General features: G+C 39.2%; 1 protein-coding gene across 4 annotated transcripts in view; it reads left to right on the top strand.

Annotated features, from left to right (window-relative positions):
* hth (homothorax) overlaps positions 1 to 15,080 on the top strand; it is a 161,293-nt gene that overhangs the window by 97,973 nt on the left and 48,240 nt on the right. For all 4 annotated transcript variants that reach the window (XM_066299818.1, XM_066299819.1, XM_066299816.1 and 1 more), the window contains one exon: positions 619 to 627. In XM_066299818.1, coding sequence (XP_066155915.1) covers positions 619 to 627 — 9 coding nt within the window. The remainder of the gene's footprint in view (positions 1 to 618; positions 628 to 15,080) is intronic.

Raw genomic sequence — 15,080 nt, 5'->3', positions numbered from 1 at the left:
TTTAACTGTTTTTTAGTTCAATGTGTCGATCGAATTGTGCTCATAAAAATTTTTCGATTAATTAATGTCCACATTTACACAATCAAGAAATAGCAGAAATCGCCTATAAAAATTATCATGAAAACCTCTACGCACGTCTATGGCTACAACATTTTTCTTTAAATGGAACGAAAACGTGCTGTTTGAACTACTGTGCAGCTATACCGAGTTTCAATAAAACATCTTGCGCTATTTTGAACATACGAAGGAAAATATTTTATTTTCTTTAATATTTAACACCCTGTATTTCGGGAACAACTCATTTTATGACATACGTTTATATAACATTTTCGTCTTAGAGCAATCTAGAGAATCAGCTTCTTAAATATCGGGACACCCTTATGGACCACCTTGCATAGGCGTTCCAATTGTGGTTCTAAATATGTTGTCGCCAACAGGTAGTAGTTCGATGGTTTTAGACAATACATTTAGCATTAGTCAAAGTACTTCTATGTTTATCACATAATATTGTGCTGGTCACATTCTCTCTCAACTGTACCTCGCTCTTCACAGGGTTTCACTATATTTTTCTCATGGTAAAAATTCACTGTATATTAACACTGAATTTTTTATTTGCAGACGCCATGGGTAAGTTTCATTGGATGCACGAGCCATGTTAGCGGATGATTTCTTAATAACTTCGGATGCAGGTAAACTGTAAAGTAGTAAAAATCCTGTGGTACACGTTGTTCCTGATCTATTGCTGAATATGTACGTCTTGAAAATATGTTGCCCATTTTTATCATAATAAATTATTTTGGTCAATGTTTAGGTTTTCTCAATTCTAAAGGGATTTTTGTGTGGTCGTCTAAACAAGAACGTCCAAAGCCTTTGAAAACCTAATTATGTCGTAGAGTAATGTCCAACTTTTTGTTAGTGTTAGATGGTCATTGCACTGTTTCGAATATTGCGAGGTGATTAGCTTTTTCTCCGTTTTTCATCAAAACTTATTCTTCCCCATTCGGACGTTTCGCATTGTTAGCTACGAATCGGTGTTATTGCAACCGCAGAAATAATTGAATTTATCGATTGAAATATCGGCTTAAAACACACTCCGAAGCCACTAAATCTTTGTTAGTAAATCCATAAGCAGCTCGGCCGGGCCACTAGTCACGTTCCGAAAACGTCGTAGTTATTAATCTAGTTTTTGCGATAACGACACGAAATATAAATTGTACTTCAGTGCACGTCACTTTTCTGCGAGCATCACAGCCACAAACAGATTACGTGATCCCATCTTTTACATTTTCATGCACTACACGTATTAGTTCGGTCACAGAAATTGCAACACGTTATTTGGTTGTGCCAAGCCCCGCTATAAGTTCCTTGCTTTAGCGCCCTGCTTCGAAAATTCTATCAATTTTTCCTGACAGGAACGTTAACTAGGGCGTGCTTCTTATCTTTGTCACATCTCTTATCTCCCTTCCCTTTCAGAAAATTATCCCTTTTTACGCCGTGATTTGTGGCATTCGTTGGTGGCATCTCCAGTTTGCGTACCATCTCTACTAGGAAACTGATCCTTCGCATAATTAGGGATAAATAGTATATTGTATGTCAAGAGACTAAAGTTAGCCCTTTAGTTCCGCAGCGAAGTTTACTGCCCTGCCGCACGGAAGGCAGGAACCGCCAAGGGATTAATACACCATTTAGTAGTACGCGCTATTTTTAGCCCTTCTAAATGCACGTATTCTTACCATTTTCGTATTAAAAAAAAATGTTGAGTACTAAGTGCAGGGCATGTTGATATTCTAAGGTAGCTGCTAGGCATTTCCACCGTTGAAGGACTGCGAAAGAAGTTGGTGCAGCGTTTTTACCAAAAAACACCCAAAATTGATATGCGAGGAATGACATATTTACTGGAAAAAATGGCGCGAAGAGAAAGACGCAGGCGAGAGTTGTGCAGAAAACGTTTTCCCGGCATATGTTTTGAAAAATCCACTGCAGGCATCAATCCCTTGGGAAAATACTCTATGCTAAGGGTTTCCTTTATCGCTAAGGACAACTTGGACATATCTGACTGATGAATCAATTCAAGAAAGGAAAAATATGGGTCGAAAAAGTCTGAAATGCCGACTGCAGAGCAAATAGCTAAACTCCTACGGGATGTTCCTAATGGTTGCCATCTATTAATGAAGGCAAACGGATCAAGCAATCGCATAATTTTTTTGTTTCGAGGATTGCTCTGATCATGAACATAGCAGATGCCTCCCGGGGTTGTAAGCTCCACCAACTATCGACCGATGTTGTCACGGTTTATGGTTTTACTATAATTGCCACTACTACAAAAAAAAACAGGAAGATTTATTGACTAGAAAATTTCTTTTCTGTGAGAAATAGTTTAAAATAGAAACTTTTCGCGTTTACCCAGAATTAGGTGCAATGAATATGGAATCAGCATTACAATTACAAAATAGAAATTTTCAAGCACTGTACCTACTTTCGCATGAACGTTAGAAATTTTAAAGTTTAAGCGAAGAATTGAGTATTTCGATAAATTGCGGTTAAAATTCTGGCGTGTAGAATGATATTGATATAGTAAGATACTGCACGCGGTACATTGGAACCAGGTACATCATCATCATACACTTTTCCAGATACACAATAAGAGTCTTAGTCGACCCGTGGGGAAAAGCTTTTAGTGAATTTCCACAAGAAAATGCGTCTTCTCTCAAATTACCAGGTACCAATCTCTACATGATCCTTTGTTTTTGGAAAGGGAAAACTGAGTCGGTCGCTGAACCATATGTACGCAAATTTTTGAACGCCTCCAGAAAACTTTATCTGTTTCCAATGTCTCAATTTCTTTCGCGATGCCTGAATCTGTTCAATTTCAGTCTCAGTTTCAAGTTAAAATCTGCTTTGTTTTAAAAATTGCGCAAAGATCACCTTTAATATTAATAGTGCGAGTTGTATTCGATTATTTGAACTTGGGAAACGATTTAAATATATTCAAGAAATATGCAAACAATTTTTCGTTTTATTAACCTCTCATTTGGTTAGACAAATGAATGATTATCCCAAGGCAAGTAACAAATGTTTTACTCCCTTGGGAGGCAGCGATACTCTTTAGGCCCTCTTCGGGAGTTAAACTGCAACTTCAGACTCGAGACGCGAAAACGATATTTTCCATTCATTTTCAATAGTAATGAGATCTAGGAAAAATTATGGATGGTTCTTATGCGACTTTCTCTGCCTAAATTCAAACCCGAAAATAAATATTATAACTGGCAGTCGTTCGTATAACATATTTATGAAGTTAAGTTCAATGACTTAAAAATATTAAGCATGACGTTATAGATGTTAAAATCGATATCAACACACTGGTGGGAAATGACTTGCGAATTTGGGGGCACCTGAACACCCTCTGCTATTTATTCCATTCGACATTGATGTCAGCTGCGGATCCATTATATTAGATGAATACGCGTTTTGTGACGCACCGTACATTAGCTTTACTCTCAGCCATTTCACTAATTATAAAACAAACTCTCGCACCTATATCTCGAACATTCGAACGTTTCTGGCTCTCTTTATTTGATTAGTGTTCAATAATTGACTGGTAATTAGGAGTGTTTCTTGCACCTCGAACGGAATAAATTTTGAATTTTATACCTTTAAATTAACGGTTACACGCCTAAGGTTTTTTTAGTCTAGATAATTTTTAACTTATAAAACCATTAAGCTGTTTATTCTTGTATTAAGCACCGTATTGGTTTTTACTTGTAACTGCATATTATTTATTTAGCTCCACGCTTCTTAATATTGTAGCACGATGACTTGTCCTCTTTGTGTTCTGCCAATCACATGGAAAGCAAACTTTACTTCCCCTATGCTTTTTACCAATGCTTCTAAAATTCTATTAACGGGTAATGCGATCTTAGAAACCGTCAACAATAGAATCCTTTTAACAATCTTACGACCGATATTTTTAAGTCGCACGACCCTAAGTCCGGTCATCTAGCCGGCCAAATAACTGACGCTTTACTACGATAAAAGAAGTAGGTCTGTTGTGATGTGCATCATCGGTCTGACGCAGTTCGATCCGTGGAGACCAACCATTAGAGTTTTGAAGGTTCAGAGGGCCGAAGGTTTGGAGTTTAAAACCGAACAAAAGATCATTCTTCTTCTGTCTCTTCAGAAAAAGATTCGATCTTTCAGCACCTGAACATGAAAAAAAAAACAAAATTTTATTCAATTAGAAACCTGAGTGTGCAAATTCCTGAAATTGCTTATAATCTTTCTGTGCATATTCATTATCTAGCAAACAAACGGTTTGCATCTTTTAACTGCGGAGAGATACCGTTAAACGGCATATTATTAAACTTAAAAAGATACAGTCTCATAAGTTATTTGTGTCAATTAACAAACGTGTCGATGGTTGACGTGATGTATAAAGTTATCCCTTTATGCCGGTGCCTTTCGATTGTTTTCCCGGCAAGTTCATAGCATTCAATGGCGGCTGTCGGCCCGTCTTTAGTTGTTGTCTGAATTTCACGCGAGCCTCTCTGTTACCTCGCCCAACTTTGATGTAATTAGTAGGCCAAAAAAACTAACACGGCTTTAAAACTTGTCAGGCGGACAAACGCGACTTAAAGTTCGCCTCGCCAAACAAAGCATTCGTTTTACTTGAAATCTGTTTTAAATTACATTCGTCTTGCTCCGTCACTTTTTGTTGCAATTTATTTGCATATATACACTTTGTTTTTATATTTCTTGCAACCAATAAGAGTAAACACTGTATTGGTTCAGTAATAATGCATTGATGCAAATTAGTCATTAATGTTCTTTTTCATGGAACGCCAGTATCATTGTCTAATGGTCATAATGTGAACTAATGGTGGTTGATGTATGCAGTCGTGATTTCATTAGCTTTAATTTTATTCGTGACTATTTAATGGAAGGAGTCCATGTCACCCTCGCGGCGGGCAAGGGCCCCCGAGTTTACCAGACCTTAATCCATCCGACTTTCCGTTTCATTTTGGGGAGGCGGCCTTAAGCATGCACATATGCATCCCTCCTTGCGCGAGCTCTGCATGATGGTATTTCAAAGTTAGATTAGACCCCATACTTTTTCCCAGGCCATACATTTCGGAAAGTAAGAAATTTCGTCCCGGAGTAATATATTTTAAGCCATTTTAATTAACGCTCAGGAATTTTTAATTTAATCAAAACTTTGGAGCGTAGCAATTTTATTGAATAATTAAACGGGGAGAGAACCAACTCTAGGTTTAATTGCGAAGTGTAATGTGTAAATAAACAATTACTTTTGAAATAGAGGGGAGTTATATTAGTTAATTATTCTTTAGTGCGGTTTGCGTGATGGAATATCATCAGAAAAAAATGTTCCAGAGTGTTTTTAGATTCCGTCCGCAGACGGCTTAATAAAGCAAACCTCTGGTTTCAAATCTGGATTAAAAGTGTCCAGGAAAAACCTGTTTGCAGGTCTTCTCAGGGTTCTCCGTCAGCACCGTGAAGTGGCGAAAATCTTTACTGCTAACTCTCATTATATTTAGGGCCCATGTGGCGTATCCACAAATATTAATGACCCATCCACCCTCTATTACTCTGTCTTTTCGCAGGGCCAAAAATATTTATTAGAGCACCGCGCCTAGTGATTATAATAACTCGGGGTGCACGTCATTGTTTTGGGAGACTATTAAAATCTGCTTAAGAGACAGCTTTGGATGTATACATTAGGGGGAGCAGGGCTACGATTGAAATCCCAAAGGATATGGTATGGTTAACAGGTGCATTGCATGACGTTCATTGAAAAATAGACATAATTATTATTTCTGCCAGACGTTCTAATTCAGTGAAATTGTTTCTTAATTTATGAGATTTTATAAGGATAGCTCACTGCGGGACGAAATTAATTCTAGTAATGGGTTTAAAGTATATTACGCTGTACTTATGTTTTATGCTAAACATGTTAAAATATTCCGTATGGTAATGGGTTATACGAAACAATTCGCTAGTATAGTTATAGTCGAGCTTACAATGCTAATAGTTATTTATAGCTGATAGAGGATGCTAAATAAAAGCTTATTTTATCATTAACAGCTCCAAGTTCCTATTATTTCGTATGTGTAATATGTAATATATCGACCAGAACTCATTTCGAAGCTGTTCAGAAAAACTACTGCTGGCAGGGACTGGATTCTGACGCAGTCACATACCAAGAATACCCAGGTACAGCACAATTTGTGATGGGTAATGACTGTCGTCTTAGGCGTTTTCTGCCGGCGATTGGTGGAAATTACAACATTCAGCTTGCAAGATTTTGACCAATTCTTATATGCAAAACTTTAAAGGTCGGTTAAACAGCCGTGGAGTGTACACAATAGAAGGCCAGAAAGCCGTTTCCAAGCTTAAAATCGCCATATTCGAATAGAAAAACATGCTCAGAATGCAAAATGAATGGTGGGAAAAAGTTAACTTCTGGCCTTCTAGGATCCTTTCTGATGAGAGAAAGCGAACAGCCATTAGCCACATGCCTCCTCGACATCGAAAAACAACACTAAATCAATTATTCGATCCAACGATACAACCATTTCAAATTTGACACCCTATATTTTGACAGCCTAGCATATTTAAAATATACACATTAGTGTGGCTGCCTGCTTTTAGGATACCCTGTACCTTTTAGGATACCCTGGTAGTTGGTCATATAAATAATGTAGATGCATAATTTACCAATGATGAGCATCCACGAAATATATTCACACCAATCGTGACTAGTCTCAATCTGCTCATGGCTGAAGAGCATTATCAGTACTGCTATGGCTATTCGATTAACAAGTTTACGTCCCCATCACATTTTCGCGTTCGCAGGTAGAGTTCACGGGGTAATTCTTACAATGTTCTGTTAGATAGCGGATGTATCCCATACTGGAGGGAAAAATAGTATGGAGAGATGCATAAAGGGAAAGGAGGACACAATAGAGCTGTGAAATAAGTTGAAAAAAAAGAAACTTTAGCGGATAACATTGCTTGCCGTTGGTTGACTTTCAACGGCAGAACTACCGAGAGCCTGGTTCTGCAGTACTTTTCATATGCAGGCGGCAGCTCAGAAAAAATAACCGCAGCACTGCCTCGCGCTTATTTTCCACATTTTGTAATATGCAAATTTCGATTAAACTCCTGAAAAATGACTCTTGGTTCACACATTAGTTTAATACTAGATAATTCCTTTGTTTAAACAAACATGGCTTCACGTGAACACAGTTTGCACGTTTTCCGTCAGACTAACTAATTACAAAGCCATTTTTACGCGGCCACCAATAATTCTCCAACGATCCCCTCTCCTGGTGCGCTTTGTGCATTCGTGCAGCGTAACTACCATTCGTGCTAATTTCCCGAAAATTATAGGTAATTTCCAATGTAATTAAAGCATTCGTTGTATATTTATTAACAACAAATAGGAAACTAGAAGTCCTTTTCTAATTTTCTAATAAGACGTAGCTGCCTAGACCCCGGATAAAAATATCTATCGTCAAATGGGAATTCTCCTTCTAGTTTTGATGGCAAAAAGACTAACATACCGTGGAAAATCAATAGCCCCTCTACGTCATAGGCAGCGACAAGGATGGGCCCAGAGCTCCGTTTTCCACACGGTTTTCCATTTTCTAACTTTGTGAAATATTGCTGTTCAGAAACGAATGAACGTTGTTGCCTGAACGAAGAAAATTTCCCTTTGTTTTGGGTGGATCGTGCGCGGATTAATATTGTTGTGTTTTTCTTCTTGGAGACGGAACAATCCCAATGATTTATTACGATTGTATAAGGGCGAAATTGCCTCGTTTTAATATGATACGGCGGAATTCTTTTGCGGAATTTCTACTAGGGGGAAATGATACTCTCGAAAATATTGTGGCCTTCGACCCGACGTAGTAAGGTTCGGTTTTATTTAACTGTTACCATCGCAGCGTGAGACAAAACGTATAATCAACTTCAACCATGATAATATACACAACCTAGTTCTTTGTTTTATTTATAATATCCCAAATTAAAATAATCTGATAGGTTATTCCAGAGCAGCAGGAGCGGCATGTTGCCTGTATAAATTAGGCGCATTTAAAATTAAATAAACATATTCCTACTTCTCTGTAATTGGCCTTTTTGGATCAGGTTTGCTATTGCAACCTTTGAAAATAAGCTAATCAATTAGAATTTTATTTATTACACATTATGCCGCTCACATTTGATACTATCTGTAATAAAATAACATTTTATTATTCTACACATTACACCACTGAAGTTTATACCATCTACAACAAATAAATATTAACCTACAACCAAACATCACTTATGCATTAAATTGATGCAGCGTGTACGGCTTATGAATATTAATTCGTAAGTACTCATTAGTGAATGAATGAGTCGTTTCTTCCTATAAGCCTGAAGGCTATAATTTAATTAACATTTGGTGGTATTGGAGACGTTTAATTTTTGATTGATAGCTTTGACTATTCAGGTGCGAACGCGTGTCTTTGCATTCACGTCCAAATCTTATCTGAGTTAAAACCCGCACAACAATGAAACCACGAGATTCTCCACGCATTCCTTCTGCCGAAAAAACAGTTTATCCATCAAGATCGTTCCGAATTTTACATCGGAAATTATTCATGTTGCCCCTTGATTCGGTTTTCATGGATCTACGAGATTGGGAACGGACTTCTCGACTGTTCAATAGTGTGAGTGATATCCGGGAAATTTGGAAAACTATTGTTGGTGAGTAAATTCTCGTCGGAGCAATCTTAGTAGATAGGCACGTGGGAGGGTGCTGTACTAAAATTACCCAGGAGAAGAACGGAACCAGGGAGAGCAAGAGTTACCCATTGGATATTCATCTTCTAGATTTGTTCGATGAATCTTATCTATGTTTTTGAGGTGACATCATCACGATTTTCAAAAGATCGGATTCGGATCGCAACATCATAGAAGCGTTCTATGAGTCCGCATAACAGCATATTCCATCGATGGCTGTCACTTGCTCTTTTCCACTTCCACTCTCCCCGTCCTTACAGCATACTCAGGACACAAAAATTACCGTAATATATATATCTCAATTCCATTCCTTTTTATTGTGTCTAATAGCCGATATAAATGTCTGTCGAAGTGTGCCTCTCTTGTCGCAAAAAAATTATTTTAATGGTCAAATTATTTCCATCTTTCGAAGCTGATTTGCGAACTTTTTGCAAAGCACGACGCAAAACGGCGTTTCTTTCTCATTGGCGGCCGTTCGTAGCAAAGAGTGGATAGCAAAAAGTCCATCGAAGCACAATAACTCCCAGGCCCACCGACATCTCTATACGCACGTCATATTTATGGCTGCCATTGAATCGCAGCATGCTCCGCTCCACAAATTCAACCGTTCTCTCGTTTCTTTCTTGAATAAAATTGCTCTATTTGTATACGTCTTTTAGCAAATTAAAAATCCGCTCAGTTTCTTTAAAATACAGTCACGAGTTTCTACATTCAAAGGCTTTTTATCAGAGTTTTTCGAAAAGTCGCGCTTTTCATTTAAATCAACGAATCGAATTTGTACAATGGCGAATTAAAGTTTTTCGAATTCCATATTGATGTATTGAAAGAAGTTGATTTAAAAAGCGCACAGAGATTCTCTAGCGCAGTTGTGGCACTTCTGGTACAGGATAATGGCAACAAGAGCGGTCATGAACAACGTTAAACGCAAGTCGGATGTTTTATGGCCATTCGCCACGCATCATGCTAATCATATGCAAACTAATAACTTTTTTTAATTAGTATCTTCAGCAATATATTTAATTTTTTAATTGCTTCTCTGATTATTCTCCCGTGCTTTCACCCTTTTTATCGCTGGTCAGTCTTTTATTTGATGAAGGTGCATCGAATCGGTACCGAACTTAATGGCTTCTCCTTCTACAGTAGACTGAGTTTAGGCTCAATCTATGAGCGATACCTTCACCGTCCCTGAAGAAGAAGGACTACAAAGTTTGCTCTCGATACATCTGAAAACCGAGTATTGCATTGTGGGCTCTATATGCAACCCACTAGTTATTTCAAAATCTGCAGGCTCCTCCGTAAGGGAATGTAAAGGGCGAAAATTTACGGCTGATTCGATTTGCACACAAATGATATAAAAATCTTCGTAGGTGAATGTGATATGTTGTATAACCCTTTTCAAATTATATTTAGCCAAACGGACAGGAGATTCCCACAAACGGCCGAAATGTGGGGAACGAGGCGAGGAAAATGCCATGTTATTTTATTTTTCAAAAGAAAATTCTAAACCTTTGCGCCTTTAACGGGTTTAGCAAAGCTTGTCAAAGTGTTATCAACTCCGTCAAAATACGACTTTCGGATCTACATAAGAGCATACACTGCGTCGTCCAACCAAGCGCTAGCAGGCGTGCACAAAGCCGTCCCTGGACCAGTTTGAGAGAACGGACAGCTTAATAAGCAAAACATACGAAAATACAAAGGTAATTTAAAGTAATGGTACCTATTGTTTATGTCACATGGACCAGTAGAGTTCACTTCACGATAAGAGTAGCCCTTGACGCTGGCAGATCTCCCATTTTTTGGAGAAATTTAGTTCACGAAACAGCGAAGTACGCGAAATATTTCTAACAGAGTTATCTAGCCTCAAAGAGCCATTACCGTAATCTCAAAGTGAACAAAAGCAGTTGAGATACTGCATGCAAATTTTTTAATGAATTTAGTAAAATGGTGATGAAAGGGTAAGATGATGGGATGCTTAAAGTTATGATCCAATTCTCAGTTGTGCAGTCTACCCCCTACCCATCTTTATCTAAGCAGGGAATCAATTGCCCTTTTTCGATGATACTGGTTAAGGGAAAATAACATGTATAAAGGTTTCAGTTTCAAAAACTTCGAAAGGTACAAGCACCTCGCTGCTTGAACTGGTTGAAAAACTCCTCAGAAAATTAAAATCTTGCTTGCTCATTTGCAGTTGGGATGTTCCAGATGAGGTTATAGAAATATTGATTTGTTTGGTCAACAGTAAACTGAATTGTTTACGTGATAATTCGGGACGTAAATTTTGAAGTAACTTAAGAAATCTCTTCGTCTCGCTCATTTAGTGCGATTCGAACAATTGACGGTTTGGACGTTTTGAAAGTGGACTTACAAATCTTGATTCTTCTAATGAGCAGGCAATTAGTCACTTCGATGTAACGAGAGACGATTGTTAACGATCTAACCACTAACCTCAGAAAATCCAATTCTGATCGTCTAGGCAATAGGGGCTTTTTGCGCATCTTCCGCCTTTTTCAACCCTTTCTTCGAGCAAATGTTGATTCTACCAGGGAATCAATTCCAACGAAAAGTTGTTTATATCGAATATGGCGCCGGAGGTCACAAGAGTTTGAATTAATTTGAGGAAAAACCCGAACAAATTGTGTGCATTTAGAGCGACAGCTTTTCATTAACAACTTACATTACCAATGAAAAACAGCATTTATCAGGTACTCGTGCATATTTTCGTGGTTCACAGCTGACGTGTAACGTTGGTGGAACTTCAGCGATAAGTGACGATTTAGAAAGCATTCCAAACACTTTTCAAGGATCGCAATTTCAATAAACAAATAAGGCTAGTGGTGGGCCCTCATTAGCGTAAAAATGACGAATGTAAGCTATTTCAATGAAAAAAATTGTCTATGCGACAGTAACGGCGCTTCCCAAACCAATGGAATTGCTCGCTCTCAGTCAAAATGACAGTTATGCTGTCATTTTTCCGCTCATGAGCATCCACTATGATAATTAAATAAAACATTGAAGCAGGCGGACATATTTACTACCAGGAATGTAAAATGATTAGTTTTGCCTGACGTAACTGTACTCGAAATGTAAACTACATGTGAATTTCGGACTGGCGCATAAGCAATGAATAATTTCGCCATGAGAATTCGCCTCATTTCCTTTAATAGTAATAAAGTTGAGAATTCCATATCTGCTCTTCTGTTCACGTGCAGAGCACCGAGCAATGGAATTCGTCCGACGAAGGTCCGTCTTTTGGACGATCACGTTATGAAAACCATGATGTTTATGCCGGTAAAATGCTCGATGTCCATCATGCATACGGACGTCTAGCTCATTCTCATCCTCTTCGTGCGTATGTACATAGTAGTGTGACAAAAACACCACGACATAATTCGAAAAGCAGAAAGGTGGCGATAAAGATACGATTTGTTTCCGGAAACGAGGGCGCGGTCGTTTAAATGTCCATCAAAATTGAGAGGAGGGCCATCTGCGAAATAGATTACATGGTGGCGTCGGCGCATCAGACGCCTTGTTTAACGTCGCGACGCTTTACTTTGTTCGAATGTACGTTCCTGCCGTTTCCCCGCCATCTTGCCTGCAATCTCCTAAATGGCCATCACGATAAAATTTAGCGCTTCAGATCATCTGATACCACTTCGTAAAAACACCGAACATCTGAAAATAATGCAATTTACCTTTCGGAGGGGCTTTTACTTCTCTCGTGGCTGCCGTAATAGATCATCAATACCTCATTTAATATATATAGCAGAGTGGTGCCGTTAGGATGGCCAGTCCGCACATACGCCATTAGGCCGGTACTTGGCAACATGATTGATTTCACTTACCTATCGGCTAATTAAACCTTATAGTTCAATAACGAAGATAGTTGCCATTCAGCTAATTTTGACCAACCGCAACAAGTAAAGCATTTAAATAACCTACGTTTTATCATATTTTATAGAGCTATAACGCGCGAGCTGGGATGGATGGAGACGACAGCTGAAATTTATGGAATAATGTTTAGCGAAGTGTAGCGTTATTCTTTGATTTAACGGTAATGATTCATCGCATTTTGCGCGTGAGAGTGTCAGCAGGCACGTGGCCTTGCGACCGCCATTATTAATCGGTGCAGACCCAGATAGTGCGGTTTTAATTAATTGGCGGACATGTTTTTGAACGAGATTCGTAATTGGCTGGCAAGTCGGTTCCACATTGTCAGTTCGAAAATTGTGGCGACATGACCTACGCCAATTGATTGACTACGCCATCGACGGCTATGATGTCAGAAGTTCGTGTTCGATAAAAATTTATTTCGGCGACTGATCTCCTACAATTGTGGGACCCAATAATTTAATCGTTGATTGGCCCCGGTCCCGACGTTCCACTGAAGATGCGGACGAACTCTGAGGATGGTTCGCTAGAAGCTTCGAGGGTGACGGCGGTGGTGGTTTGTTATACGTTTGCAGATGTGACGTGACGAACTTGACATTTGATTCGATCGCGATTCATTATGATGTCGTCTCGGTGAAGAAAAAAACAACATTTAAGAAGTCTTTTAATGGGTTGGAGGGACGCAGACAGCGAGTCGAACCTCGCATCTCTTCCGATTCCGTTCTGGAGGTGCCACTGCACAATTACCACCAAAATATCGTTTGGACTCAGTGAGGACTCAATCGCCCGATTTCTGTACGTGAAACAACATTTCCATCTTGCATCGCTCTGCGTGTGCTTCGGCCCATCGTTGCTTGATGCAAAATGGAGACGCGGCTTCATCCTTTGCGGCCATTTTATCAGACCCTCTAAATCGCCTATTATTCATAATAGCCTTCAGGTCGTAATTTAGGGCCGCAACATGACTTCCTACTTCCTAGTTTTGCCTTATAAAGATTGCAATGCACTCCAGTACGCAGTAAGAAGCAGACTTTTTGCATGGTTCTCGGGCGACTAAATAAGGTAGTTAACCCTGATCCAAAAATATCCCACCGACGTTAATAACCATCGCAGTTTAATATATTCGACTCTAAATATACTTTACTATTACAAAGCATGAAGTGATGCTATCAGCTAAAATGATAAATTGTAATTCGTATGGTAAGAGGTCAGATGTAGACACTTTATGCCACGTAAACAGTCATTTTTATACAAAGGTTGAACAATTAGGACCCTGACGATGCGTAAAACAGAGAAAACTCGTGACCTTTACGTTCATGATCTTAACGTTTTCAAGCTGAACAGAGATATCATATTTCACTTTTACGTCCCGCTTTTTTGTAGAGGAGCTGTTGTTTTGACGATCAAGATGGTCTATCTCGTTCACGTTTTGTACCTGGTACGATGATTTAAGCAGTGCTCCGCAAACACACCTAGAAGTTTCGTATTTTTGTTGTCTCGCGGCATTGGGCTTGTAAATCGTTGTTTTAAAATTTGTAAATTGCACCGCGACCGCAGCCGGGGCCCTCCTCGCTAATATAAATTTTTCTAGTTTTGGATCGCTAATGACACGACCCATTTCTATGAATAATGCATGATTCTCATATCGACGTTTCGGTCCAAAAGGGCAACATTCCATGAAGAATTTCAGGCATGCAAGCAAAATTGAACTTTCGCAATTACAAAAAGAACGCGAGAATAAAAGAATTCGGGGGGACTGCGAAATCTCATCGCGACGCCGTACAGTTGTCGGAAAGGCAGGCGTCTCTAGTCTGGACGCCCATTGGTTGGCCCTCCACACTGCTACGCGTGCATCTGCTGTCGATTCTATTCGTAAATCAAAATTCCACCCTTTAATTCCGACAACCTGTCGTTACAAGACATAAGAACGCAATCTCTCTCCCCCGCTTGCCACCGCCTGCCTGCGTTTCCCCTGCTGGGCCCTTTTCAATTAGCACAGTCGTGGTGCGTATAGAGGAATGTTAACGGAAAAACTGGGAATGCACTAGGGGTGCGCAAAGGGCGTTTTATTATTTTTGGTATGTGTTTAATTGTTTTGGAAGACTATGGAGTTTGGTATGTTGCCATTTTCTTTTCGAACAAGCGACGGCTAGCAGGAGCGGAAACAATGCATTGATATGTGCTGGCTGAAGCGTTCTCCTGCAACTGTCGTACGTCCCTTTGTTAAATAAAATTTAATTTGTCACATGATGTGTCACTTGAACCGCATCGTGGAAGATGTGCAACGTTCAGCAGCCGCTTGAATAAAAGGAACATGTTTGCCAATAGAGAGTGTGAACGCCCTTGGGGGTCGTCAGAAAAAAAATCACTCACGGAAAAAACCACCA

The sequence above is a fragment of the Euwallacea fornicatus genome, chromosome 34 (genome assembly GCF_040115645.1).
Source record: "Euwallacea fornicatus isolate EFF26 chromosome 34, ASM4011564v1, whole genome shotgun sequence".
Classification (NCBI taxonomy): Eukaryota; Metazoa; Arthropoda; class Insecta; order Coleoptera; family Curculionidae; genus Euwallacea; species Euwallacea fornicatus.
This window is presented reverse-complemented; position numbering and strand designations above follow the sequence as displayed.